Here is a 27,092-nt window from a genome sequence, read left to right as displayed (position 1 = left end):
ACTAAACGACAAAACAACGAAACAACAAAACGACGAAAAGACGAAAAGACTAAAAGACGGGCGGATGGAAAAACGAAAAGACATTGGAAAGACATACGTATCAAGCGTATGGGGGATTTTTTCCCTTAAATTTTTGATAAATTGTTGGGAAATGATTGAAAAATTTGATTGGGCAGCTACTTGGGCCCGATTATGAGGTTGCACATCTATCCGAAAGAATATTATTTGAGCTCAAAGTTATTGAAAAATTATCCGAAAATGGTCGAAAAATGCTATTGGGCAGCTACAATTTAATTTTGAAGATTGGCAAGTTGATTCAGGGTACTCCACTCATTTTTTGACAATTTTCAAGTAGGTATTTTTTCAAAAAATCTGGATCTAAATGAAGAGTCCACGGAAAGAACCAGGTAAGTCACTTTTTTTCAAAAATGAGTTTAGGGTTGAATTAAATTCACACTGAGGAGTAGAAAAATGTAGTCCATTTAGATTTTGAAAAAAATCGATTTTTCATGGTTAAAATGGCCTTTAAAAAAAAGAGGAGATGAGAAAAATGAGCCGAGACCAAATGTGAGGCGACAAGAAGAAAATTTCAACATCGTTAACTATTTAGAATACAAAAATTTTTCATTATGTCATCATAATAATCGATTTTTATCGAATTCAAGTAGTTGCGAAACACTGATTTTTCGATTTTTTGCTTGATTTTTTCACGAAAAGAGTGACTTTTCAAGTCGTGACTGGCCCATCTCTTCATTTTTTTTCAACAATGCCTCAAGTTGTGTTTGTGGGATGTTGTGTGATGTATTTCCAGTCATTACCTTGATGAAATTCAAATTCCCTACAAAATTGGAGCATTCTGATACTTCAAAACGCCGTAACTCAAAAATTTGAAAAAATGACTTACCTGGTTCTTTCCCTGGACTCTTCAAATATGCATTACCTTATGGACCCCACAACTTTTCGAGGGTTGATATAATGATGGGAATCACTATTTTACTATTTTTAGCACCTTTTTTCATCTTTTGATGGAATTTCAAGACTTTTGGACCTCTGTGAGACTTGTAGTTTTGCGATTGAGCAGCTACAAATTTTGTGATGAATTACTCTATGGGTTCTCTTTCCTTTTAAAAAATAAAAAATCCAATCTAAAAATGAATTTTTGTATTCACCATCTCGAAAAAAATACTTTTACCGAAAAGAGAATTCCTGGCAGAATATTTTTCTGATTCGTTGCATTTGATCAAATTCAATTTTCGTTTTAATCAAAAAAACCCGTTTTGTAATAATTCGTTTGAAAAAAATCAGGATTTTGAAGTTTTTTACTTGAAACATGTTTTATTTTTCAATTTTCAAGTTTTTTCCCGCTTTTTATCATTGGACTATAGTTTCTTAAACCGATTCTGAAACTTTTTTTTGGCCTCTTTCCAAAAACCCCAAAGTAAAAAAAAATACTGGAAGGGCAAACGAAACGGAAATTTTACAAATTCTGTCCGTTCAGTTAAGTGAAAATTATAAATACCAGAGCTAAGCGAAAATAATCATTTTTTACGAAAAAATCTGATAAAATTAAAATCCTATATCTACCTATAACTTATATATTTTTTTCTACATGATTTGGCATTTCCTTTGTTTCTGCTCCTCCCCTTCCTCATCTTTATAAGTCAATTTTCTGAAAATGCTCAAAAATTCGTAATCTGTTGATTACTACAAAAGCTAAGAATTTTGTAGAAAATTCGCCAAAAATACAATCTCGAGATGCATTAGAATTGGAAAAAGTATACCTCGTGGGATTAGAACGTTTTTGTTGGCACAACGCGAAGTGTCCTGAAAATATCCGCGCATTTGGTAAAATAATTACAAATTCCGTTTCAAAATCGAATTTTAGGCTAAATATTTAGTTAGACACGAGACGATTACCATCGTCTACATCTAGGTAGGTACACGTTTACATAGGTATAATGTAGACAAGTTAAAGGTACTTGAAAAAGCGAAATTGTCATTTTTTGTGAATTATTAATCGGATCGGTGTTCTTTTGGGCGCAATGGTTATCTTCGAGGTGAATTATGGGCTATTTTTGAGTAAAATTTACATTCTTAGAAAGTAGCAAACATTTATCAAGCTGATGGTGGCTGCTTCAGTTGCATTTTCTATACGTTTTAGAACGTACGACGATGCGGAAAAAGGCGTACACATACCTATACGGTGGTATAATATGTAGCCCAACAAAAAAGATAATTTGTCCCACACGAGCGATATTGGCGGTGTTATCGATGGATAAAATGTAACCTAATAAAAGCGCACGCTGTAGCTGAGGCAAAGCATGTCGAGTTCTACGTAGGTATTGGTATAGGTAGATTGTACCTACTACCTACTCTACGCGATGGTGGATCTGTTCGCTGGCTCACTTTAAAACCGTATCTACAGGTTAATAAATTGTTGCCGAATATTTATGTCGATTTATACAAAGCGAAAGGGAGGAGGAATACGCGTGTGTGAGAGAGAAGAGATAGATACGAGTTATGTACGAGTAGTTTGCGAAATTTTACATACATATATCCCCATTGTACAATACGGAAGTATTACTTCACATTGTAACCCGTACAAAAGCGACGCGACCGACGACGTATCGCATAAGAATGAAAAATTCGCTTCTCCGTTAAAAAAGCTATAAATGAAAAGAAATTTCACGTAATGGAGTTTTTTTGTTGATGTTTGGATTCGTGTCCATGTCTCTCGGACAATATACCGCCGTAGAAATGTTTGCAAATGTAGGAATAAGGCTAAGGATGAAAGACGAAAAAGCAACCCTGCAGGGTTTTGTAACATGATGCGAATGCGATGTACGCTGTGTAGCTTTGCTGATATTTTATATCATTTTAGCATATGTATTTTATAACAGGGGTACAGATGTCTGTTAGGGTTACGTAGAAGGGAAAAAAGTGCACAGGTTTTTTGACATTTCGAGTAAAAAAAAATTACCGAGAAAGATTGAAAGAAATCTTTCAACAATGGTATCGCTCTTCTATCTCAAGAAGTGTTCATAAATCATAATATTATGTAGTTGAAATTTTCATGTTTATAGGGGATGGGAAACAATACAAAATTTAAGACTTCAATAAAATTATCTTCAAATTGTCAAACCTGTTCAAATTTTTGAGTTTTCTCATCCTAACTTTTGTGGTGAATGTAGGCTATAAGCTTTTAGGTATCCTAACTGACAGAACAAAAAATTTTGAATTGGACGAAGCTAAATCAACATACCTAGGTACAAAAATGGGTACCCTACATCACTATCCAAAATTTTAAACGATATGGTGCACTTTCCAATTTTTGGTGAATTTTTTAAACATCAAAATTAAAATCAGAATAAAATTTAAAAAAATCAAAATAAATCTGCTGAAAGCTCTCAAAACTACTCGATCGAAATGATTCAAACCTGTTTTCAATTTATTCAAGGAATCAAAAATACGGTAGGTACATACCAAATTTCAGATTTTAGGTCAAATTGGCAAAATTTTTACTCCCCCCCCCCAATTTCGGTTCTAATTTGATTTTTAAAAATTCATCAAAAATCGAGAAATGCACCTTGGCATTTAAAATTTTGGTTAACGGTTTATTTTTGCATACTCTTTCACTTCAATTTTTTTGATTCCAAAAATTGATCTGACATTCAGCTACCTTTCTTGCTAGAGATTTTTCTTGCAACTTTTATTCTCATTTTCTCACGATCAAAGATTCAGTTAACGAGGGATGATTTCTGATTGGAACGAAACTTGCAGGACAGGTCGAAAAAATATCTCAAAACTCCCCATCCTCCCAATTTTCAGCTGCTGAAAATAATTGTTCATGTTTTGGCGAACTTTTGACGTTTTTGTTCCACAGGTAGGTACCTATGTATATTGTATATACTTAATGCTGTTTTATACGATGGTTTTTAAAAATTAGCCATATCTTCCCTCCCTGTGGACATCAGCAGTTCACATTTTGATCAAAGAGAGTCTGTTTGATGTCTGATTAACCATTACCACCACTGCACTTGCTTGATCCAGGATGGTACATAGGTACAGGTACATACATACTAAACAGAAGGGAATCGAAAAAGGATCCCAAAACACACCACCAGTAAAAATTTCAGATGCTGAAATCAATTTTTCAATTTTTGGTGAATTATTAAAAATTCAGATTTGGTCCATTTCTCTTTTTAAAAAACCAAAATTTGACCAAATTGACATCGTTGTCGTGGTTCCTTGTCCTTTATAAGACATTGGAAATCACTTTTTTGTGGTACCCTAACAGGGTGAGGCGAATGTCTATTGCCACTGCAATTATTCTGGGGAATCGACGTTGTTTTGAGCTTTCACATAGTAGTTTCCCGTTGCTTTCTACGCTATCTACAAAGTAGCTCATACATCACTAGCTGGGTTTTTACAACCCTGAGTTCCATAATCACCGCTACCTATAGTTGCTCAACCAGTTACAGCTTTTTGATACCGGCAACAGATTGAGTGCATTTCTGTTGCCTCTGCTGTTCTGGTGCTCGGAGCTTAACGTGTAATAGATGTTAAATGCACTACAATGTATACATTACACGTTAACGCCTGCGTCTCTAGCAGGATTTGAACCCACAACCTCTTGTTCAGAAAGCCGTAGCTCAACCCACTACGCCACTGAGTGTAAATTGACATAAAAGGCTGAAACTTGGTTTGTAACTCATTTTCAACCTCAAGTTGATTAGTTAGGTATAGGCTTTCAAATGGTTCTGGAGTATTTAACAAATTTTGGTGATTTTTTTTTTTGTAAACATCATTACTGGAGAAAATTTAGAATTTGAACCAATAACACAAAAAGATTTTGAAAATATGTGCTTGGATTAATTGAAAGAGTCATAAATGTGGTGAATCCGAGTTGATAAGTGCTGAATTTCATTTTTACCCTACTTACGGTGTTTTTTTTTCAAAATTAGCTGATCTAAAAATCTGCTCGAGGCTTCACTACTCAGGAGGTCAACCACAAGATGAAAACCAAATTTCAGTCTTTCATGTAGATTTTGATTTTTTCATGAAAAATTGCCCAAATTCTAATTTTTAAAAATCTTCCTAAAGTCAAAAAATGAATTTTAGCGTAAATTTACTGCATTCTAAGTAGAAGGTCAAGTGTATTAGTTCACTAGGCTACCTTATGGCCTGAAGATTTCATCAGGTGATTTTGTACATAATACTATGATCAATCAAGTAATTGACAATGAAGATGGTATTACAAAATACGTCAATGACATCACAATCTCAGGTACAAATTTTGATGAAACTATAGAGAGACTTGAGAAAGTTTTTTATTTGATAAGTGAGCACGGTTTAAAGTTGAATCCTACTGAGACGCAGTTCTTCAGAAACTGTGCCAGCCATCTTGGCTTTGTAATTTCTGACAAAGGAGTTTGGAAACAAATCGAGAAAATTAGAAAACTAGAGGAAACTGAAAAGAAACACACCAAACGTGGAAAATTGAAAATTTTCACTTTCAAAAAAGAATGATATCCTAGCATTACGGCATTAGTCGGTAACACTGGACTTTATAGCGATTTCATTCCTGAGTACTCTCAAATTGTCAATCCTATTTACCATCTTACAAAAGGTGAAGTTCCTGTTGAATGGAAAAAAGGACAACAGAAGGCCTTTGAGACTTTAAAAGCTGAGTTTTGTAAGGACTTTTTTTGCAAATATTTCTAAATTTATGCCACAAGTAGGTACATATCAATTTTCAGAACTCTTCAAGTAGCGGCATTTCCCTAAACGATCGAAAAAGTGTGTTCCAACTTCATTTTTTACCTGAGGATGTGGTTCGATTTGGTGAAACAGTAACGACCTAAAATAATCCAAAGGGTCTCCAAAAAGCACCAAATCAAAACTTCTCGAGTAAATGTGTTGTACAGGCCTGGAAATATGTATGATTTTGATTTTATCTTACATCTTCCTGATAAGTTTACACCCAAATATTCATTCATTAGGTAGGCATATTCTTTCATAAGCTACTTGTCGTTCAAATATGATCCATTGGTTACTAAATTTTAGTCACATGGCTGATTTGGAATTTTCGATTTTTAGTCAAGTTGTTTGAGGTGAAGGGCCTTCCATCAATACTCTCAGAATAGAGAACTGCCTTAATACTCCCAGATGGGGCCACGATAATTCCAATATTTTCATTCTCACTCTCTAATTGAACTCCCAATGGTAAATATTGTACACAGATAATTAAGCTGCTTGTCTAATATTTCATGATGAATATCTCCATTATCCTTGAGAACGTTTAACATTTCCGTCGCCTTTATTTTCTTAATTCTATCATTCTAACGACTAAAACATTTTGGTTGGTGGAATACGTACTTTCAATGAAACGGTGAGAAGAAGTTGGTAGCTAAACTGTCAAAACGTCTAGTATAAGTAAACCTATAAGAATAAGATCGTTATGAAAAAATAATATAAATAATCAGTATGGAAGTTAAACAGGAGTCAAATATTTGAAAAATTCCACTGTCAAGAATTTCGACGTAGCAATTTATATTTTTTCACGTTCCGTAGCCTTCAAAACAAAAAATAATAACTCGAAGACAAAACACGAGTTATTTCAATCGCGAGACGAAAATAAAAACAGTCGATCTCGATATTGACAATTCGTTTTTTATTTATTCGTTTTAGATATCGGTAGGTTGTTGTTTTTTTTTCTCTCGTTGAACGATTTTTATAACCTACTTATGAAGAAATTCCAAGACTCGTGTTCCGTATATATGTTTCTTCGTTGAGTACCTACCTACCTACCTACCTACCTACCTACCTATGTTTCTTGTATTGAGTAAAAAATTTGTTCCTTGAGAGTATATGTAACCGATGATATTTTTTTCACAGATATCATTTATCGGAAATTTTAGCAACTGTAGTCAACGAATATACAGAATGGGAACGTCCGATCCAGCATCCGATCAATATAAGAGACGAAACTCTGGAAGCTATTTCAGATGCTCAGTACGTAGCTCCAGTAACGCAAACCGCCGATTTGCATTCGTCCGCTCATCGAAACTCGTATTTTTACGTATTCGAGTACCAAAGCAAATACGGAGATTATCAACAGGTAAAAAAAAAAAAAAATGCAAAACATCCTCGGTATTAGATTTACGTACCTAAATCAAAACCTTCAATAATAAAATGCCTCCGGCTTCGGATTAACCGTTATGGTAATAATAGGTGCATATTTACGTATCGATTTTGCACTTTAATCGTACGATTCGTATGCGAAAGTGGATACGTACGAGAATGCATATTCCCTTATGAATTTTTATGTGTGTACACAGAGAAAAACGTATAGGTAGAGGTACCTTATACCTACTCATTTCAATATAAGAGAATCGCGACGATGAAGGCCGGGAGAATTTCGGGGAGATTTTTGCTCAATATATTATCGACGAGATAAACGTACACCGATAAGTTATTCTATTTAAAGAGCAATTTATTTTTCTGCATAGTAAAGCAATGGCAAAAAGCACTACGTCGCGGATAAATAACTCAAATTTACCGATCCACCGCACGAGCCCTTATTGTCTGCCATTTTTACCCTTAGTATAGGCGTTAAATTTTCCACCAATTTATACAAATCATCCGTTTAAGTGTTTTAGCTTGGGCCGCGTTGCGTTGTGCGTGAATTTAAAAATAAAAAAATAAAACAAATAAATACCGTACGTACGAATACGAATTCAAAAGAGCGATTTTTATAGTCGGCGAAATAGCTTACTATCGAATTTCAAAACGGAGGCGGTTTTCGCCATTATTTCAAAGATAACGTATGGTTATGATTGTACGAAATGGTTGGTTTATGCGACAAAAACCAACAACCGTTTGAGGGTGCGGGTGGTGATGGAATGCGTTAAAAAAATTCTATTTTGGATGTGAAATAATTCTCGAGCTTGTTCCTATGGAAGTTGTTTTGTTACTTTTTTTTTATTTCATTGCGAGGCGACGGAAATTTTGAGGTGGCTTGCGACGCGTCGAGTTTCGATATCCACCTACTTACTTATACAGGGTGTACCGTAACAAATGAGCCGCCTTCAAATTGATGAGTAGGCAATTTATCCTGTGTATAAGTATGCGTGTTTGCCTAACTTGAAATTCGAAGGTGCTGCTCATTGGAAAATTTTTTGTTTCCAAGTTTGCTGATGAGGGAATGTTTTGAACCTACAGTGCCTCTTCAGATTTCCGAAGATGGCGAAGAATTTCATTTCAGCCGCTAAAAATCGAATAGTGGCTTATTTTGAAAATTTTTTAATGAGTTGGTCCACATTTAAGGCGATTTTCAGGCGAACACCTAGAGCAGCATACTTGAAGAGAAAAATTCAAAAAAAAAAACAAACATTTTCTATTTGTAGAGATACTTTTGAAATTCGCACGAATGGCTGTAACTTGTCTAGAACTAAACCTTCCGATACAAATTTCACATTTCGAACCATTCTGGAATTTCAAACGCGATTTTCGATTTCGCCTGAAGCTTTGTAAATCAATAGTAAGTATGGGCAGTTGGATATCGAGTTCTGGCTTATTCTCGACCTGTTTAACAAGTTTATCTACATTTGAGCCCATCTCCAACCGAACACTTCCAGGGTGGTTTTTTGACCAGCAATTTTTGATAATTCGCAGGAATTTCCAAAAAGTCGATGGAGGCTCCAAAACGACTTGAAACTACCTCTATAGTCGACTCAGTATGTTGAAATTAAGGTTCGTAAAATACATATGTACCATTGTACCTATTATTTTTGTAGAAATTTCAAGTTTTAAAAATCTGCTGAAGGTTTCAGAACTAATCAAAATAGTTCGAAACCGATTCCAATTCGTTTGGCGGGTCGAAAATATGGCGCATCTCGAATTTCAGCTTTCTAGTTCAGTTTGGTAAAGTTTTGATTTTTTCTTATTTTTGACCCTTTGATTTTCAAAAAAAAAAAATTACTAGGTTTTTAGATATACAGTATGACACAAAAGTAGTGCTCGTTGGCTTTCATTTCTATGTGGAAAGAGTTGGCGAGATGAATGAAGCGGCGTTGAGCTGGGAAAAATAAGGGCTTTCAAAAGCGACCTTAAAAATTTCAGGCCCATGCACAGGGTGTCCACAAATTGAAAAATCGGTTTGGTCAAAAAATTCAAACTGGTTGTTATTGGCACAATGTATTCTACACACTAAGGTGACAAAAACGTGATATGAATTTTTTGAAACCGGTTCATTAATTTGCAACCAGTTAACAAAAAATACCCAAAAATTGGAGATTGAGAAAAAAACTTGAAACAAAAGTTGTAGGGCGTAAAAAATAACACAATTCTGTTCAATCACATTTTGAAACCGGTTTATTGGTTTGCATTTAACAACCAGTTTTTGACAATCACCTAAAAATTGAAGATAGAGAAAAAAGCTTGGAACAAAAGTTGTAGAGCGTGAAAAATTGAACTACATATTTTTGCTGCTCGGATTTTGAAACCGGTTCACTATTTTGCAACCAGTCGTCAAAAATTACCTAAAATTGGAGATGAGAGAAAAAAAGCTTGAAACAAAAGTTGTAGAGTGTGAAAAATTGCACAATTCTGTCTAATAACATTTTGAAACCAGTTCATTGGTTCGGATTTAGCAACCAGTTTTTGACAATCACCTAAAAATTGGAGATAGAAAAAAAAGCTCGAAACAGAAGTTGTAGAGCGTGAAAAATCGAACCATTTTCACTGATTGGATTTTGAAACCAGTTTACTAATTTGCAACCAGTCGTCAAAAATTACCTAAAATTGGAGATCGAAAAAAAAAGTTTGAAACATAAGTGTTGTAGAGTGTGGAATTTTCGCTAATCAGATTTTGAGGTTGTAATAGTGAGATAGGTAATTAGTGGTATTAGGAAGAATTATGAGACTGTTTGGTTTAGAGAATGATGGCATGAAATACTTTCCTAAGGGGTGAGAAATCTCCTATACCTGATTACATATTACTATGCAACCATAATTACCTTTGGTTCACTATACACACTAGATTTTTTCTGAACTCCATAACCAATAAATTAGTTACGAGACAACAATACTATAGAGATTTATTGATGAAGTAAATATCAATGCACTGTATAATACGTCGTGAATATCATAAGGTATTAATTCTAAAATACACAAGGTGAATTAATACGGTATCATAAAATAGATGATTAGCTCTAGATTACATTATGCAGGGGACGAATTTACTCAGGATGATTAATCCTGGCACACATGAGAATAAATTAAAGATTTAGGCCAGATTAAAATTATCTAATCATAAATATTAATCCTTACTCTGCTCGTAAGTAGGTAATATATCTAAAATATATGAAAAGGTTCTCTACTTACGAGACGCTTCTACATTATTAGCAATAAAAGCATAAATAATGTGATTGGTGGAGAGTGTTCCAACTCATACCCAACTATTCGCGTTAATCGTCTGCAATTAAGGGGTCCATGTACCTACGACGATTCTGTACTCTATATCGTAATACATTTTGAAACTGGGTACATACTCTCATGGTCGACAAATGAGAGATGATCCAAAATACCATAAATCGCGCTAATTCATTGAATCTTAATCACGTTTACGTTAATTGACACAAATTCACACCGAACAAGCGGGTAATACTTAGGGTTAAAGTGCAAGGAGGCCGAAGCCTAAAATAGTCTAGATGGTTGACCACTGTACCGAGAGCTCGAGATCTTGCACAGGTAGTGAAGAAGGTATTTTTCGCCATCCTGGTCCAGACCCAGGATCGCGGTAATTTACGTACGTAACCTTTCCCCACTACCTCTAAACCAGTTATTATATGAAGTATCACTATAGGAATAGTTACAATAGTGACCACCTACGGCAGTCAGGGCATATCTGCTCATCACAAGGTTGATTAATTCGCGGCTAGCCCTCGAAAGTTACCAGGTTGCAAATTAATTAGCCATTTTCAAAATCCGATCCGCAAAAATGGTTCAATTTTTTACGCTCTACAACTTTTGTTTCAAGCTTTTTTCTTCATCTTCAATTTTTAAGTGATTGTCAAAAACTGGTTGCTAAATGAATGGTGCTTTTCAAGAAGGTCCTATCGACCGATAGGACCTTTTTGAGGAGTTCATGAAATTTGAATCTCTGACGTTTTCTACACAAGATGGTGCAAACCGCAGCGCTCCATGTGGTGTTGTTCACAAACAGCAGCTATAATGAAGTTGGCTAGGAAACGCAACTGGAAAATGCGCGCATTACCTTCTTCTCCGAAATGGTTGATCACAACTATACCAGAAGGCACTCTTGAGTAGTAATTTTCAACGCAGAATTCAAATTTTGAGTCAATTTTGCCCTTCGACCCCAAGGGGGGGTGGTACCAAATGAAAATTTGGGGAAAATGTGAAAAAATCGAGTATAGTGTCGAAATCTTGATACTTTGGGTTAAAAACAACGATTTTTGAGTCAATTTCCCTCGTAGCTCGATTTTTTCACTGTTTTCCCCAAATTTCGATTTGGTACCACCCCCTTCCTCCCTGGCCCTGGGGGGCTACGAGGGAAATTGACTCAAAAATCGTTGTTTTTAACCCAAAGTATCAAGATTGCGACACTATACTCGATTTTTTCACATTTTTCCCAAATTTTCATTTGGTACCACCCCCCTGGGGGGCTACGAGGGAAATTGACTCAAAAATCGTGGTTTTTAACTCAAAGTATCAAGATTTTGACACTATACTCGATTTTTTCACATTTTCCCCAAATTTTCATTTGGTACCACCCCCCCCCCCCCCTGGGGGTCGAGGGGCAAAATTGACTCAAAATTTGAATTCTGCGTTGAAAATTACTACTCAAGAGTGACTATTTCATGTTTTTGGTGGGTTTGAGAAGGAATAAAATCGATTTTTAGGTGAATAACCGCAAGAAGGTCCTGTCGTTTCAAGAAGGTCCTATCGAGGTCTCTTTTGTAAAGCGCTCCCATGGAAATGGTGGTGGTGGAAAAAAAATTACTACGCAGGAAATAAATAGTGGAAAGATGCTTCTGTTCAACAAAAAAAAACCGGAGCTCGCTATATCATTTTAAACCAAAATGGCAAAACACTGAAATATAAAAATGCGTTTTTCTCAAAACCAGTTTTTTGTCGATAGGACCTTCTTGAAAAGCACCATTCAAATGCAAACCAATAAACCGGTTTCAAAATGTGGTTGAACAGAATTGTGTTATTTTTTACGCCGTACAACTTTTGTTCAAAGCTTTTTTCTCAATCTCCAATCTTAGGTAATTTTTGATGACTGGTTGCAAAATAGTGAACCGGTTTCAAAATCCGATCAGCGAAAATAGTTCAATTTTTCACGCTCTACAACTCTTTGTTTCAAAGTTTTTTCCCGATCCACAACTTTTGGGTATTTTTTGTGAACTGGTTGCAAATTAATGAACCGGTTTCAAAAAATTCATATCACGTTTTTGTCGCCTTAGTGTGTAGAATACATTGCGCCAATAAAAACCAGTCTGAATTTTTTGACCAAACCGATTTTTCAATTTGTGGACACCCTGTGCATGGACCCGAAATTTTCGAGGTCGCTTTTGAAAGCCACAAATTTTTTCCTGCTCAACGCCGCTTCTTTCATCTCGCCAACTCTTTCCACTTGGAAATAAAAGCCACCGAGCACTATTTTTGTGTCATACTGTAAGTAGGTATAGTTACAAAGTAATTTACACGTCTACATGGAGAACTTCAAAAATTCTAAAAAAATCTAAAATTATGATGGAGGCCCCTGAAGGTCTGGAAATGGTAGAATTTGGTTTGTAGGAGTTGTTATTAGCTTCAAAACTGATTTTTATTATCTTTAAGTATTCCAAAAATTAAAAACATAGAAAAGCCGAAAATTTCAGAAAATCGTCATTTTTGGATTTTTAAAAATTCTCCAAAAATTGTAAAATTTATGTATTAGATACTTAAGCGACTGCAGAGTTTAGTTATTGGGCGGCTGGAGCGGCCTCAAGAAGTTGTATTCAAAAAACAAGCAGATATTTAAACTCAGAGCTTTGGAAAAATTGTTCAATTTTTTTTTGTATTTTGACTGCGATTGAGGGCTCCGATAGAGGGAAGGAAGGGAGCAGCTTCAGAAAAATTGCAACTCTGAATGTTTTTTGTTCTGGTCATTCCAGCAAATGGTAGATACGTTTTCAGACTATTTTTGAAAAAGTAAATTGGGATCGAATTTATCAAAAAATGGTAGGTATGCAGAAACCCGCCTTGCTTTCAATTAAAAATGGAAACAGGAAATTCCCAGAAAAGCGCACCTGTCTGTTTGCATTCTTCAGCATTTTACAGTTTTTTGAAAAATTTTGGTCCTCGAAAATATTACTCGTTAATTTGCTGAAATTGAAATTGTATCTCAAAACGTGATTATCGATGTCATTTTCATTTTTTTAAGGGGAGGGGGTCACAAAATTTTTCATCGTGACTCTTCAGTCGCAATCTACCAATGATTAGGTAAATATCCCTCTCAAAATAGTTTTCTCAATTTCAAAACCAACCAAAAGTTCAATATTATCATTCCTGGCGCAGAAGCCGCTTGCCTTCTATTCAAAAATTTACCAATATAACCGACAAAACTCTTCATACTCATGAATTGTGACCAAACAATAAACATTCATCTCCAAATACTTTTCTCAGCATGAAAAAATTATCATTAGAGAGGGGGGAGAGGAAGACGAAATGAAATTTCCCACCTCAAAATTCCTGCTCGAAGATCACTTTTTGTCCTTCTGTGTGCGTGGTTTTTTTTGTTTGTTTTTTTTTTACTAATCTGGAAAATTTTTGAACTGGAACTCTCGAATTTGAATAAAACCAAACTGGGTAGTTGGGTACCTCATAATTTTTGGAATTTTTTGGAATTTTAATTAAGACAAAAAATGGTTATTGTGTCCTGAAAACTAGTCTCCAAAAAAGACAGTAAAATGAAAAATGTTGAGCAAAATTGAAAAGTCGGATCTCATTTCCGGTCTAAGTTGATGAAAAATTGATCAGGTCACATGAAAATTTGTATTTGCGACGAACTGCTTATGCAAATATATGCACTTGAGTAAATAAGAATCTTTGTACATGAATAACATACGTACATGCCTCAATTTATCCATCGAGCCTTCACATAGAGAAATGCCCAGAAAGGTAACTCAGACACGTGAATATTTTTTATAGGCGTTTAAAAAAGATACTCGTCAATTTACGATACTACTACGAGCGCGAAGCATCATCATTTCAAATATACGACTATAATGCTTTTAACGGACGAAAAGTATACGCTACATTACCGACCGAAATTCGTCATTTTGTGTGTAAAGATCAAGAAGCGCACTTTAGCTATCCCGGCGGATATTTAATTTTCGAGCGGATTACTTCAATTTCGTTTTGTAACTCGACTTCGCCATTGGCACATTTCAAAAGTAACAACATTACGAAAAGATTTTTCCATTAGTAAACTGAAAAGTGTACCTATTTGAAATTTCACAGTTATCCGGTTTATTTTATAAGCTTACGGCGCTACGATTTTTTTTTCTTGCTGTGTGTTTTTTTTTTCTTTTCTAGCAATTTTTACTTCTTTTTTTTTACCGGCACAGAGCAGTATATACTATACGTATACTCATTCGTATCCCCCACATGTAGTATAAGGAGGATGGTACAACACGTCTCTATATACGTAGAATCGTTTCGGGTGGCAATACTATAAGAAATTATTTTTTATTTCAGGCGTCACTCGCTCAGGATGGGTATCCTTATCCGGCGCGTCGTCGTTGTCGCCCGTTGCTAATAATGCAATTATTTTAAGTAGGTACTGGGAATACGACTCTCTAGACAAGTTGAGATTTTCGTCGAATGATGCCAAACTATCTATCTATTCACTTATAACTGACGTTTATTTACGCGTCGAGTCGTATTTATTCTAGGTGCAGTATCGTACCTTAGGATATGGCAATTGTTTTAATGATATAAGCTTTTGAAAATCTATTTCAATTTGAGGAAATTTTCACTCAGTTTATTTCATTTGGAAGCACAACGTTTTCACGTTATTGCAAACTAAGATTATTATTTCCCATCTTGGGCCATCTACGAGTAAAATAATATGGAGAAGGGAGATGAATTCTTTTTAGAAGAAATTAGAAAAAACAGATCTCAAATTCGAAGCTCAGAGGCAAGCGGGGGTTATGGATGGATAGGAGTGGGAGGAGTAATGAAAGTAATGGATCTGAATTTTTTCAATTTTTTAAACCTCAATTTGAGGAGATGACCAACCAAGCAATTAAGTACGGATTTGAAATCAATTACTCGAGTCAATTCGTGAAAGTTGTGAACGGTTTACCCAATACGAAAATCAAATACAAAGAACAAACATAATATGAAATCTACATGGTGAATCCTTGGTGAAGCCATCAGAATTCACCAGGGGATCGCCAGACACTGAAAAAAATTTTAAAGGTCTATGAAAACATTCTGGTGATTTTTCCACCCAATAATGATAGGTAATTATTAAGTAATTAAACTTAAGAACGAACACCTTTCTTTCCCTCATGTTTGGTTTTGAAATTGAAAAAAATATGTATTTTGTCAGGGATATTTCATCATTGGTTGAATGTGTTTTCATTATGGTCACAAATGCATATTTTTTCGTGGTGATTTTACACGTAATGATCGAATTATTCTGTGATGATTTAGTTTGGTATTTTTTCGTGATTATTTTTAAATGAATAAATTTTCACCTAATAATTCAGAATTGAATTTTTTAAAATTCAGTTGAGAACTTTTCGTGGTGATTTTAAATTGATTTTTAGTGTTGAATTCTAATGACTTTTTTTCGAGGATTTAACAAATTAATTAATTTTTTTTTATGATTTCAAGGACATTTTTTGTGGTGATTTAGAAGTGTTCAATGATGATTTTAGTTTGGAACTTTTTTCGTGATTATTTCAAATAAAAATTTTTTGTAGCAATTTTTAATACATTTTTTTGGTTATTTTTAAAATACATTTTTGCATAGTGATTTATGTAGAATTTCACTTTTTAAAATTCAGCTTGGAAATTTTCGATTCATTTAAAATTTAATTTCTTAGGAACCTTTGAGTCGATTTTGATCAAATTTGAAATTTCATCACAATAGGCCACTAGCTGAGCATTTCGTCGTCATCATCATGTTTCAAAAGCTCAAAGTTTCCAAGTTCATCGAGCGAAAACAATTTTTTAAAACTTATCATTAGTCATTACCTACTCGTAGAAAACAGCTGAACCGATTTCGATAAAACTTGAAATCTCTCAAAGCCTCCACCATTCCTAACGAATCGTTTATTAACGAGTGGATCTGACGAATTGTTCACGTATAAATTGATTTAATTCATTCCAGGGAATCATTCATGAACGAATTGATTGATTTTTTTTTAAAAGAACCGTTCGCAAACAAATTGATCAATTCTTCAATTTAGGAATCAATTCGTTCACGAATGATTGACCCAGGTTCGCCAAAAATTAAGTAAATGAATCGATTCGTTCGCGAACGAGTCCCTTATACGGATCAACACTTTCGCGAACAAGTCACTTATATCACTCTTATATGAATTAATTCGTTCGCGAACGATTCACTAAAAATGATTCAATGCATTCGCGAATGATTCACCAAAAATTATTCAATTCTTTCGCGAATGATTCACTAAAAGTTATTCAATTCGTTTGTGAATGATTCACCAAAAGTTGAGTAAATGAATCGGTTCGTTCACGAACAAATCACTTATACGAATCAATTCGTTCGCGAATGAGTCACTTATACGAATCAATTCGTTCGCGAATGAGTCACTTATACGAATCGACACGTTCGCGAACGAGTCACTTATATGAATTAATTCGTTCGCGAATGATTCACCAAAAATTATTCAATTCTTCGTTCACGAATGATTTACCAAAAATTATTCAATTCTTTCGCGGATGATTCACTAAAAATTATTCAATTCGTTCGTGAATGATTCACCAAAAGTTGAGTAAATGAATCGATTCGTTCGCAAACCAGTCACTCATACGAATCAATTCGTTCGCGAATGATTCATCAAAAATTGAGTAAATGAATCAATTCATTCACGAACAAGTCACTTATACGAATCAATTCGTTCACGAACGAGTCACTTATACAAATCAATTCGTTCGCGAATGATTCATCAAAACTTGAGTAAATGAATCGATTCGTTCGCGAACCAGTCACTCATACGAATCAATTCGTTCGTGAATGATTCAGTAACTATTGATCAACTCGTTCGCGAATGATTCGCCTAGAAATCAATCAATTTGTTCAATCGGTTGTGAATGATTCGATTCGATTCGATTCACTTCGCTCGAAAACAGATCAATTCCTACAATAGTTTCACAAAACCGATTCGATCGTAAATTAATTGATCCGTTTGCGAATGATTCACCAAGGAAATCATTCAATTTATTTATCGATTCGATTGTAAACAGATCAATTACTATACAAATGTTCTAAAAAAAGGTGACTCAATTTGTTCGTAAAAGATTTGTATTTGAAGGAAAGTCGGTCTTCTCACGCATAATGCGTGCATACTTAAGTAAATCACCGAAAATCATCAATTTTGGATTTTGAAAAACTCGTCGAAAATCGAAAAATCAATTTAGGCTGTTAAAATTCTTCTTACGGAAGGTTCAAACTGTGCTGTTGCCTGTTTCCAAATATCGTGAACCCTTTCAAATGGGATTCGGAAACCTCAAGAGGTTCCCTCGTCAGGTCAATGCAGCAGTTTTTTAAAACGCTACAGTTCCTTTCTAAAATCATAAGCTCCATAAAATCGACTTCAATGATCAAATTTTTAAGGTACCTACATAGTTTCAACTGATCATTCAATCACATTTTTTTACTTTTCCCCTCGAAGCCAAATTTGCCTTTATAGTCCCTTATGTGAATTTTTGAGCCTACCTGGAAAGGTTCGCGTACCTAGATTTAGATAACGAAGACACAACACGTTGACCTACGACGTTAATTTATATTGGTATTTGTTGCAGAGACAAGGCTGCATTCACGGTGAAGAATTGCCGTATTTATTCGGAGCTCCGCTGATGAACGGTTTAAAGCACTTTCCGCAAAATTATACGAAATCCGAAATTTCGCTCTCAGAAGCGTTTATGCTGTACATCAGTAATTTCGCACGTACCGGGTAAGTACAGTCAGAGAGTATATTGCGGTTTTCTAATCGGACAACACGAGGTTTTACACGTAATGAATACAAGGCGTTTTGAGCTGGTTAAACATAAATTCAGAAGCCGTTCGGAATTAGCGAGATAAATGTTTAACCGATGGAAACGCCATTCAGCCTCCTTCTCATCCATCGTCTCTGTTTACGTTTTCGATATCTCCTTACGTAGATGAGTATTTGTTTTATATCGAGTACCCATCTTCATCGCCCATCTGTATTTCGATGCTATATAGGTACTCGTATATATGGCGATGGTGACCAATTGACTGTCGTATAGTACTAGAACATAATAATATAGTGCTCGGTAATGGTACATAGATGTAGGCTAAGGTATTCAAATATACATATCGATCAGCCGCAATCTCTCTATTATTAGGATATCTGTGTATAAACTAGAATCTGGCGTTTATCTTCGTGTTATTCGAATTAATTATCGTAGTCCTCCGGCTGTTTGTATAATCTCTTCATCTAAATTTGTATACCTACTTGCAGCAATCCAAATGACCCAGGACCGAATCAAGAATCGCAAAGGAGTACTTTACCTGATAGAGCACGACTGAAGAATATCGAATGGACTCCGTACGAATCCGTTCATAAGAAGTATCTTAGTTTAGGTAAGAATCTATTTTTCAAATTTATATTTCGGTTCATTTTACCACTACCAGGAAAAGTGCTCATGCGTTGGTGAGAAAAATAATAAAATTCTCAAACAAAAAATAAAATATCTATTTCAGCAATTTAATAATTTTGTAAATGCGAAAAAAAAGAAAAATATTTCAGTAGGTAGGCGACACAAAATATCGTGATAAAAAACTTTAAAAAATTCCATTCGGCTCGCCCATCAAAACTAGGACATCCTGTAAATAAACGACAAGGTTTTTGGAAAATTTCACCCACCTTGGAAAAAAAAATGGAAATAAACGCCGAACAAATTCGAGACACTTTTACAATTCGAATAAAATGAACGAACTTTTTCTCAGTTTTTCGCCAAAGCTCGGATTAAAAAATCAGATTAATTTCTACCTTTTTTGTTATTTTTTTGATTAAAATTTTCGCGAGCCGGAAACATTTAAAAATAAACAATATGTCGGTGGACTTTTCGCTTTGGGTAAAATGTACGTAAGTAGCTCCGACTTCTCGTAGCTATATCTGAACATAAAATATAGGTATATTTTCAGTTAAACGAGTTGTATTTGGGAAAGGGAAGGTACTGAAGGGAAATATGTATAGTGTAAAAATCAACGAGAAACGGGCTTCGGCTGTTTATAGTTTATTAGCGAAAAAGCATAAAGATGAAAAATTATACGAATCGGTGCCGAAAAAACAAAACTTCCTCCGTATACCTGAATGAAAAAAATTATTCGACGAAAAGTTTTTCTCTATAATAGTTTTTTTTTTTACTGCATAGCGAAAATTTCTGAAACAAAACAACGTTTCATAATTACCTATACTTTTTTTTTAGCATAGCTCATCTATACGAGCTGCAAATTATTTGATAGGAAGTTGCTGAAACAATTCCGCGTAAACGGTTCGAATTGAAATTTTAGTAGGATACTGATAAATTTACCGTGAAAAGTTTCCCATCGTTGCTGGAAGATGGGAAGGATCGATGGGGTTCGCTTTTGTATTTCGAACGTCAAAGAGAATAACGATCTGGTAGATACAGGGTGTCTAGAAAATTTTGTGAATGAAATTTTCGATTTTTTATTATTTTTGATTTTTGCAGATATTTGTATTTACCTATCTATAATTTTTATGCTCACTCGAAATTTATTGAAAAATCTACAAAGGGTAAAAAATTTCTGACTGCATTAAAAAAAATTAAAAGAGCCGAGCATCTAAATATACTCTACTAACTTAAATTTCAGATGCTAATTTTTTTCGATTGGTGAAGAATTTTTGAAAAGTCAAATTTTTCCTATTCACTACATATAAAATAAAGTCAAAATTTTTGGGCTTTCAGAAAATTTTTGGTTTTTTCGATTCAGTGTCAAAATGAAATTCAGCATCTCCCAACTTTTTCAGAAAATCCATCTTTTATAAACCTGAAAAAGAAAAAAAAAATGAAAATTCTGTTTCTTTCTGTTCTATTTTTGACCTTCTGAGTTGAGCGGTTGATATTTTTTGAAAACTGGAAATTCAAAAATTTTCTAGGTGCATCAGAATGGCGCCAAATTGGTTCCAAATTTCTATCACTCGATTTATTTGGTGAAAAATGTGATTTAACTGCATTCCAGGTTGGCTTCTTCGTGAGAATTAACCCGAATTAGGTCAAAAATGTTCAAAAATTCACCAAAACTCGACAAATATACTTAGGTATAATTATTCGTAATTCAAATTTTTCTCTAGTAGTGTATTCAAGTTCCTGTTCTAGTTTTTTAATGTCCAAAAAATGTTCTCCTGGTTTCAACCTTTCAGGCTTTCACTTAATGAGATAATAGGGTGAGAAGATGAGTTGTAATTTTGAAATAATCATGGTCAAATGTTTTTCTAAATTTTTTTAAAATTTCAATGTCTAATTTCGTTTGAAGAAAATCCCGATTCATAAGTCTTGCATACAACTCACGTCAGGTCACTAAAATCGAACGTTTTCATTGAATTCGTGCGGTAGATGGCGGAGGGTGGTGTAAAAAAATATGTAAAATAAGTTGCATACCCAGTTTGCCGTGAATACGCATAAAATGAAAATTATGTTTTTAGGGTGACATTTGAGGACCTGTGATGCCTTCCTCCTCCCACCACATTTCCTCCTCTCCTACCCCTCTCCTTCTTCTACCCCTCCCCTTCTCCTATTCATTCCTCAAAAAAATCAATCCCCTTTGAATCCAATTTTGCTCTTAAAATTTTTCCTGAATAGTATTATCAGGTACTCGTACGTATTGAATTAATTTAAAGATTTTTAAAACCTCAAGAACATAAAATACTGAAGGAGAACTCTCGACCTTGTTTTTTATAAACATTTTATTTTTTTGGTACCATACCGTTCTCAATTTTTTTAAAAATGTGGAAATTTGCTGGGTTAGAAATCGAATTTGACGAATTTGAGACTGAAACTTTATATAGCATAATATGGAAATGTTTGAGGTTGCTGATTTTGGTTTTCATGTTTATTTTTAGTGTCCTCTTTGGACTTATAATCAATCAACTCTAAATTAGGTCTAAAATAGGTACCTATCAATTCTAAAATTTGGACATTTTAATTTGATTGCCAATCTTAATTCATTCTTTTGAAATCACTAGAATACTCACTTGAACTTTTGCGTTTGTTTTTCCCGGGCTTCGACATAGTAATTTGGCCTTAAATGAGCGCTCATCGTCAGATTTAAAGAATCAAAAATTTTCTTTCAAATTCTAGAAATGAATAGAACTTTTTTATGACTGACGTTAAGAATTATTTTTTTTTTGGAAAATCAGAAATGGGTCTTATAAGAGGAAGCGAAGGATGTGGTTTGACAAAAAAGTGGATTTGCACCCAAGTTGCATTTCAGAATAGGTACCTACTTGAAATTTTTCGTAACTAAAGCTAAAGCTCTTTTTTTATTTTGAACATCTAATTGGATTTTTATGCAGTGAGCGCATGATTTTAAGCTATTGAAAATTGTTAAAATTTGGATCGAGATTTTTTTCAAATCAGCGAGAATATTTACTAAAAGGCCCACATTTTGGCAAAAGTTTTAAAATTGTGGTTCTGATTTTTCCATAGGATTTTCCAAATTTGTATCTCAACGTCAAGATATGTTTTTCGAAATCAAATTTGGGTCATTTAGATGAAAAAAAAAAGTAAATTTTACTCATTCGAACTAAAAAGCCGAAATTTGGCAGTATTTTATATGTAACCCCCACTCACCGGTCAAATCAATCGTAAAAAGGTTTCAAAGCGTTTTGAGTAAGTAACTGCTTTAATTGTAGAATCATGCAGTAAAAAAATTAATAAAATTATTTTGTTTCGTACCAACGTTCCAACCTCATTGAGTCGTGGTTCGATTGGAGGCAATTTTAAGTCGTTCTGGAATCTTCAGTTTTGAATTTTGATAAAAATATTACAAAGTCTCTATTTAAAAAAAAAAAAATGCACAGTTGAGCGAGTCATTTCTCATTCTCCCCTCCCCACTATTTGATGGAACATGAGCATAGCAAACAAATTGTGGTCAAATTATCATGGGAAAAATTCCTAATTTTCAGGAAAATGTGTAACCCCCCCCCCCCTTCAAATGATCAATTTTCAATGTTTTTACGTTTTTTCAAACAAAAAAAATCTGCCGTTTTAAAGTTTAGAGCTCATTTTTTTCATGCTCTGGAGTTCTTAAGATAAAGTATCAATTAATTTTCTCCTTCAACATAATATGATAATTTGGTGGTTGCCTCCTTAAGATGGTAAATTTGTATTGATAAATAGGTAATAAACTAGCTGACAGTTAACATCAATCAGGAGCTCACTTGAATCAAAAAGAAATTGAAAAGGAAAACGTCAAAAAAAATTGAAAATTTTTAAAACTGTAATATTTTTGAGCCCTTGACGAGTTAATTTGAAAATGGGAGGAAAATGGACGGTTTTTGTTTTTGGACCCATTTTTCGAAAAATTTTCGCTTTGGTTTCGCTAGAGAAGTAATTTTGCCTTAATTTAAAAAAAAAAAAAAGACCATATTGTACTTATTTCGGAGGGTGTTCAGAATATTACCTCTAATTAGTCTAATTTCGATTTGTCATTCTTAAAAATCTGGGTTTTGCCCCCTGGATATCTAATTTAGAATGCCCAAAAATGTGCTGGTAGCTTAACTAACGGCTCGAACACACCTCCAGTCAATTTGTAAGTTTGAGAGTGCATGTTTATACCAATTTTAATTTTTTCAACCGGGCTACATTATACGTACAAAATTCAGAGGAAATCGCAATTCCAACAATTTTCCTGAAAATTCCAGAACTGTTCAAAAAAATTGCTTGAAACTACATATAGAGCAGGCAAATAGTGGTTTTAAAAAGGAAAAATTGGCACATAAATTTTTTCTTCGGGAATGTGTTCAGATGAACCCCCTGAACCACCAAAAAAAAAACCGAACCTCCTAACCCTGGAGCTAATTTTTTTAGGGGGATAAAACCGATTCCAAAAACATTCCATTTGATACATCACTCGACTTCTTGATGGTTTTTGAAATTTTGGCCCCCTTGTTGGGGCACAGAGAGACATTGTGGGGGACACAAAAAATAAGTTCATATTCGTACTCAGCGACCTCGAAAACATACCATTCGATATATCACTCGTTTTTTCATGATTTTTCAAAATTTTAACCCCCTTTTTGGGGCACAGAGGGACTTTGTGGAGTTGGACACAGACGATAAGTTGGTATTCGTATTCAGCGACTTCGAAAACATACCATTCAATACATTGCATGTCCAGATTCGTTTTTAAAATACATGATTCAGTTGTGTGTTACTTGAAAAACCAAGCATCCCCCACCAACCCCTTGGGAGGGTTGAAGACCAATCAATGGTGGTGTGATCAATAGTTGGGTGAGTAGACTTTGTAAAAAAAATTTGAGTGAAAACGAATGATATTAAGTGGTAACTTTGATCAATTTATTGGACTGACTTTTTTTTAAACACCTACTCTTTCCATCCCTTTTTTCAGACACCCCTCTTAAGGGATGGGTATCGAGCGTAGTATCCAATTTTCGAGAATTTGAAGGGGAACATTTTTAGTCATCGTAGTTTTTCTCGTAAACCTAATATTTTCGGAGTAAATCGCAAAAAACGTAAATCGGAACCGTTTTTAGCCCCCCTAAAAAAATTAGTTCCAGGGTTAGGAGGTTCGGTTTTTTTTTGGTAGTTCAGGGAGTTCATCTGAACACATTCCCGAAGAAAAAATTTATGTGCAAATTTTTTCCTTTTTGCCCTCGCTTTTTTACGTTATTTTCCTGCTCTAATACTTTGAGTACCCTACATACTAAAATTTGGCTTTATAAATTCAAATAGGTTATGTAAACTTTTGATTTTCTCACTTTTGGCTCGAAATTCATTTTCAAAAATTGCCTAACATTTGAAAAATTAACTCGAGTCCTTAAAATTTACGCTTATGAGGTATTTTTATATTCATTTATGGTTTTATGGTTTGTTCACACCTAAAATTTTTCAATTCGTTTGGAGCTCTTTCTCAATAACCTTATTACTCGTAGCTGTAATTTTTAATTTTCTAAAATAAATATTATTGCCAATATTCCATCGAATTTTCATTAAGACTTCTCGAAGAAAAATTTGCCATCTAGTTTATGCATTTTGTCATCTTTATGCGACTCAATTTATAAAAGAAATCCTAGATTTTCCTCTATCTTTCTCGACCCCTAACATCTTGTCAAACATGATGAACACGAGTAAAACGTTTCTTGCTATAAAATCGTCGAAAAAAATGCTCATCGTAGATATCTATAGGTAGTCTTGTTTTTTCATCTCATTCAATCGGTTTTTAATCCTATCTCTTTACGTTTGATTTGTTTGTACAGATACGAAATTAAAATTGAAAAATCACTACAGAGCTCACAAGTTATCGTTTTGGTTGAATTTGATACCGGAACTACATAAACCTGGCTCAGACGATGTACCACCGTCGCATCACCAATTCCAACCGGAAGAGGTAGGTAACATTTTAACAGCGCACTTAATCAACTCGATACACCTGCCTAGCCTACGCGTACTCGTCATCCTTTTCCTTTTTTTTTTTTTCACAACCCTCGTGCCTCCTTTATATACCTATTCGTGTATCGTTGTTGGTCCGAAATAAAAACCCGGCGAGCTAGTTGCAAAAATACGTGTATAGTGTAAAACAAGAGCTCGTAAATCGCGTATTACTGCGCCAAGTGAGGTGGTATTGCGGTTGTGAAAACGATATTCTCGCAAAGTAATACGCGCGACTAAGGTTTGCGGTTTTTCCAAAGCTTGGGTCTTGGGCCACCGTCGTCAGCGGTGAATCGATACGACTGCCATGCCGCATCTTGCAAAACGTATAGCGTATCTACCTATTACCTGCCTTCCTCGTACAGTTGTTCCTACTACGAGTATATATACTTACCCATCCTACCTATGTTTGGAATTAAGAGAAAAGTAGTACAAGCTGTACCTACTGGCCTAATGCCGGTTTCCGTTCTGCGAAATACGAGAGTATAACCGCTAAAGCTGGCCGAGCAGTTAATAAAGCGTCGTTTATAAAAGCTTCTTTGTCGTTGTGTTGGTGGAAAAAATTCTCGTCTGGTTGAATTCTTGGTGTAATAAGCGTAGGCCATGGCATGGCACATGTAGCTATAGTTGACGTGTACCTCTATTTGATTTGGGTATCGTTTACGTACACTCGGATGGACGTCACTGCCCCGCAAGCCATTTGAAAATTATATATACGAGAGAGTGTTTGTGACAATTTTGTATAATCGGCGTACATGTGCGGTACGATTGTCGAAGACGTTGATTGAAATGCGTATATAGGTATGAAAAAAAAGGGTGAAGGAAAATAAAAACACAATTCAATTCGTTTGGTTGGAAATTCACGTGTTCGATTACTTATGGTACATATGCTATCGATGAGATACCATAACTAGAACTACAAACTATACTATAAAGATCCTTTCTCTTACAGATAATGTACCCACAACAGTCTTTCAAAGTTTCCAGCGCCAATACAACCAACACGGTGAATAAGGTAATCGCTCGAAACGAATCGTTCAATTCGACGTTCGATTTACCTGTCGTAATGATAGCGTCTTCGTCGTCCGATCGTAACGCGATGACGCCGAACGATGCGGCCGAAACTGTAATCCACGACGAACAATTAACCTCCAAGGAGAACGGATTCTCGAATTATTCGCTCGCATTGATCATCACCATCGGAATAGGATGCGTTTTGTTGACGTTCAACGTACTTGTGTTCATTATTGTTTATCATAAAAAAGATAATACCAGATCGAATAGCGATAAGAATAGCGGCAGTATTGGTAGCATTAGCAGTAACAATAGTTTAATATTGGGAATAGAAGGAGGACCACATTGTTCGAGGAAGATCACCGAGAATGGCGGACCATCGTTGAATATCAAAAGTACGATAGGTAAGGGAAATACCTACTTAGTTAATTTTTGACTACCTACTTAAGAAGTTGAGAAGGCTTGCGATTTGATAAACAATGAAACATTATTGGTGTATTTAGTATGTACAATAAATAGGGCTATGAACTGAAGTGGATCTCAGATAAGTTTGAAATTTTTGGATTTTTATTCAAGCTCATTTGGTCACATCGAAACTTGGATTTTTTAAATTTAAAAAAAAATGGAAATATGAAATTTTCAATAAGTACCTAATAGACCACAATCCATACACGAAAAAGTGCTCTAGAAGTTGATTTTGTATTTTTTTTTCGGGAACCAAAAAAACGCGCTGCCAAAATGAAGGTACTATGTGCCCCATTCAGAAAAGTGCAATTTTGACATTTTTCCCTCGCACAAATGGGGGGGGGGTGGACCCTCAAAAAGGTGATTTTGGGGATGGTCGGAACCACAAAAACTCGACGGGGTTGTGTTGGGGGACTTCTCCCGATACCAAATATGTGATTTTTTCCGTGATACCCTGCACAACTGCATAATTATTATGGCATTTTGAATGCAATTTTTATGCGTTTTTGGCCAATTTCGACCATAAAACGGCTCTTATGACCAGAGTATGGCCTGGAACCAACGGATTCTTGGACGTGTGTTAAAGGGGGACATTTGAAGCCCAACTGCGCAAAAACGGTGAAAAAAAATTGCACAACGCGATTTTATGCGCACTAATGGGTTTGTCAGCTACCCCCCACCAC

At 34.9% G+C, this 27,092-nt stretch overlaps 1 protein-coding gene across 3 annotated transcripts in view; it reads left to right on the top strand.

Annotated features, from left to right (window-relative positions):
• Nucleotides 1–27,092, top strand: part of LOC135840376 (neuroligin-4, X-linked-like) — a 382,893-nt gene that overhangs the window by 352,456 nt on the left and 3,345 nt on the right. For all 3 annotated transcript variants that reach the window (XM_065356875.1, XM_065356876.1, XM_065356877.1), the window contains exons 6-10: nt 6,898–7,120; nt 18,073–18,224; nt 18,756–18,877; nt 24,759–24,889; nt 25,883–26,348. In XM_065356875.1, the coding sequence (XP_065212947.1) occupies nt 6,898–7,120; nt 18,073–18,224; nt 18,756–18,877; nt 24,759–24,889; nt 25,883–26,348 (1,094 nt within the window). The remainder of the gene's footprint in view (nt 1–6,897; nt 7,121–18,072; nt 18,225–18,755; nt 18,878–24,758; nt 24,890–25,882; nt 26,349–27,092) is intronic.

Source organism: Planococcus citri, chromosome 3 (assembly GCF_950023065.1).
Source record: "Planococcus citri chromosome 3, ihPlaCitr1.1, whole genome shotgun sequence".
NCBI classification, from domain to species: domain Eukaryota; kingdom Metazoa; phylum Arthropoda; class Insecta; order Hemiptera; family Pseudococcidae; genus Planococcus; species Planococcus citri.
The sequence above is the reverse complement of the archived record's forward strand: the minus strand, read 5'-3'. Positions and strand labels throughout refer to the sequence as shown.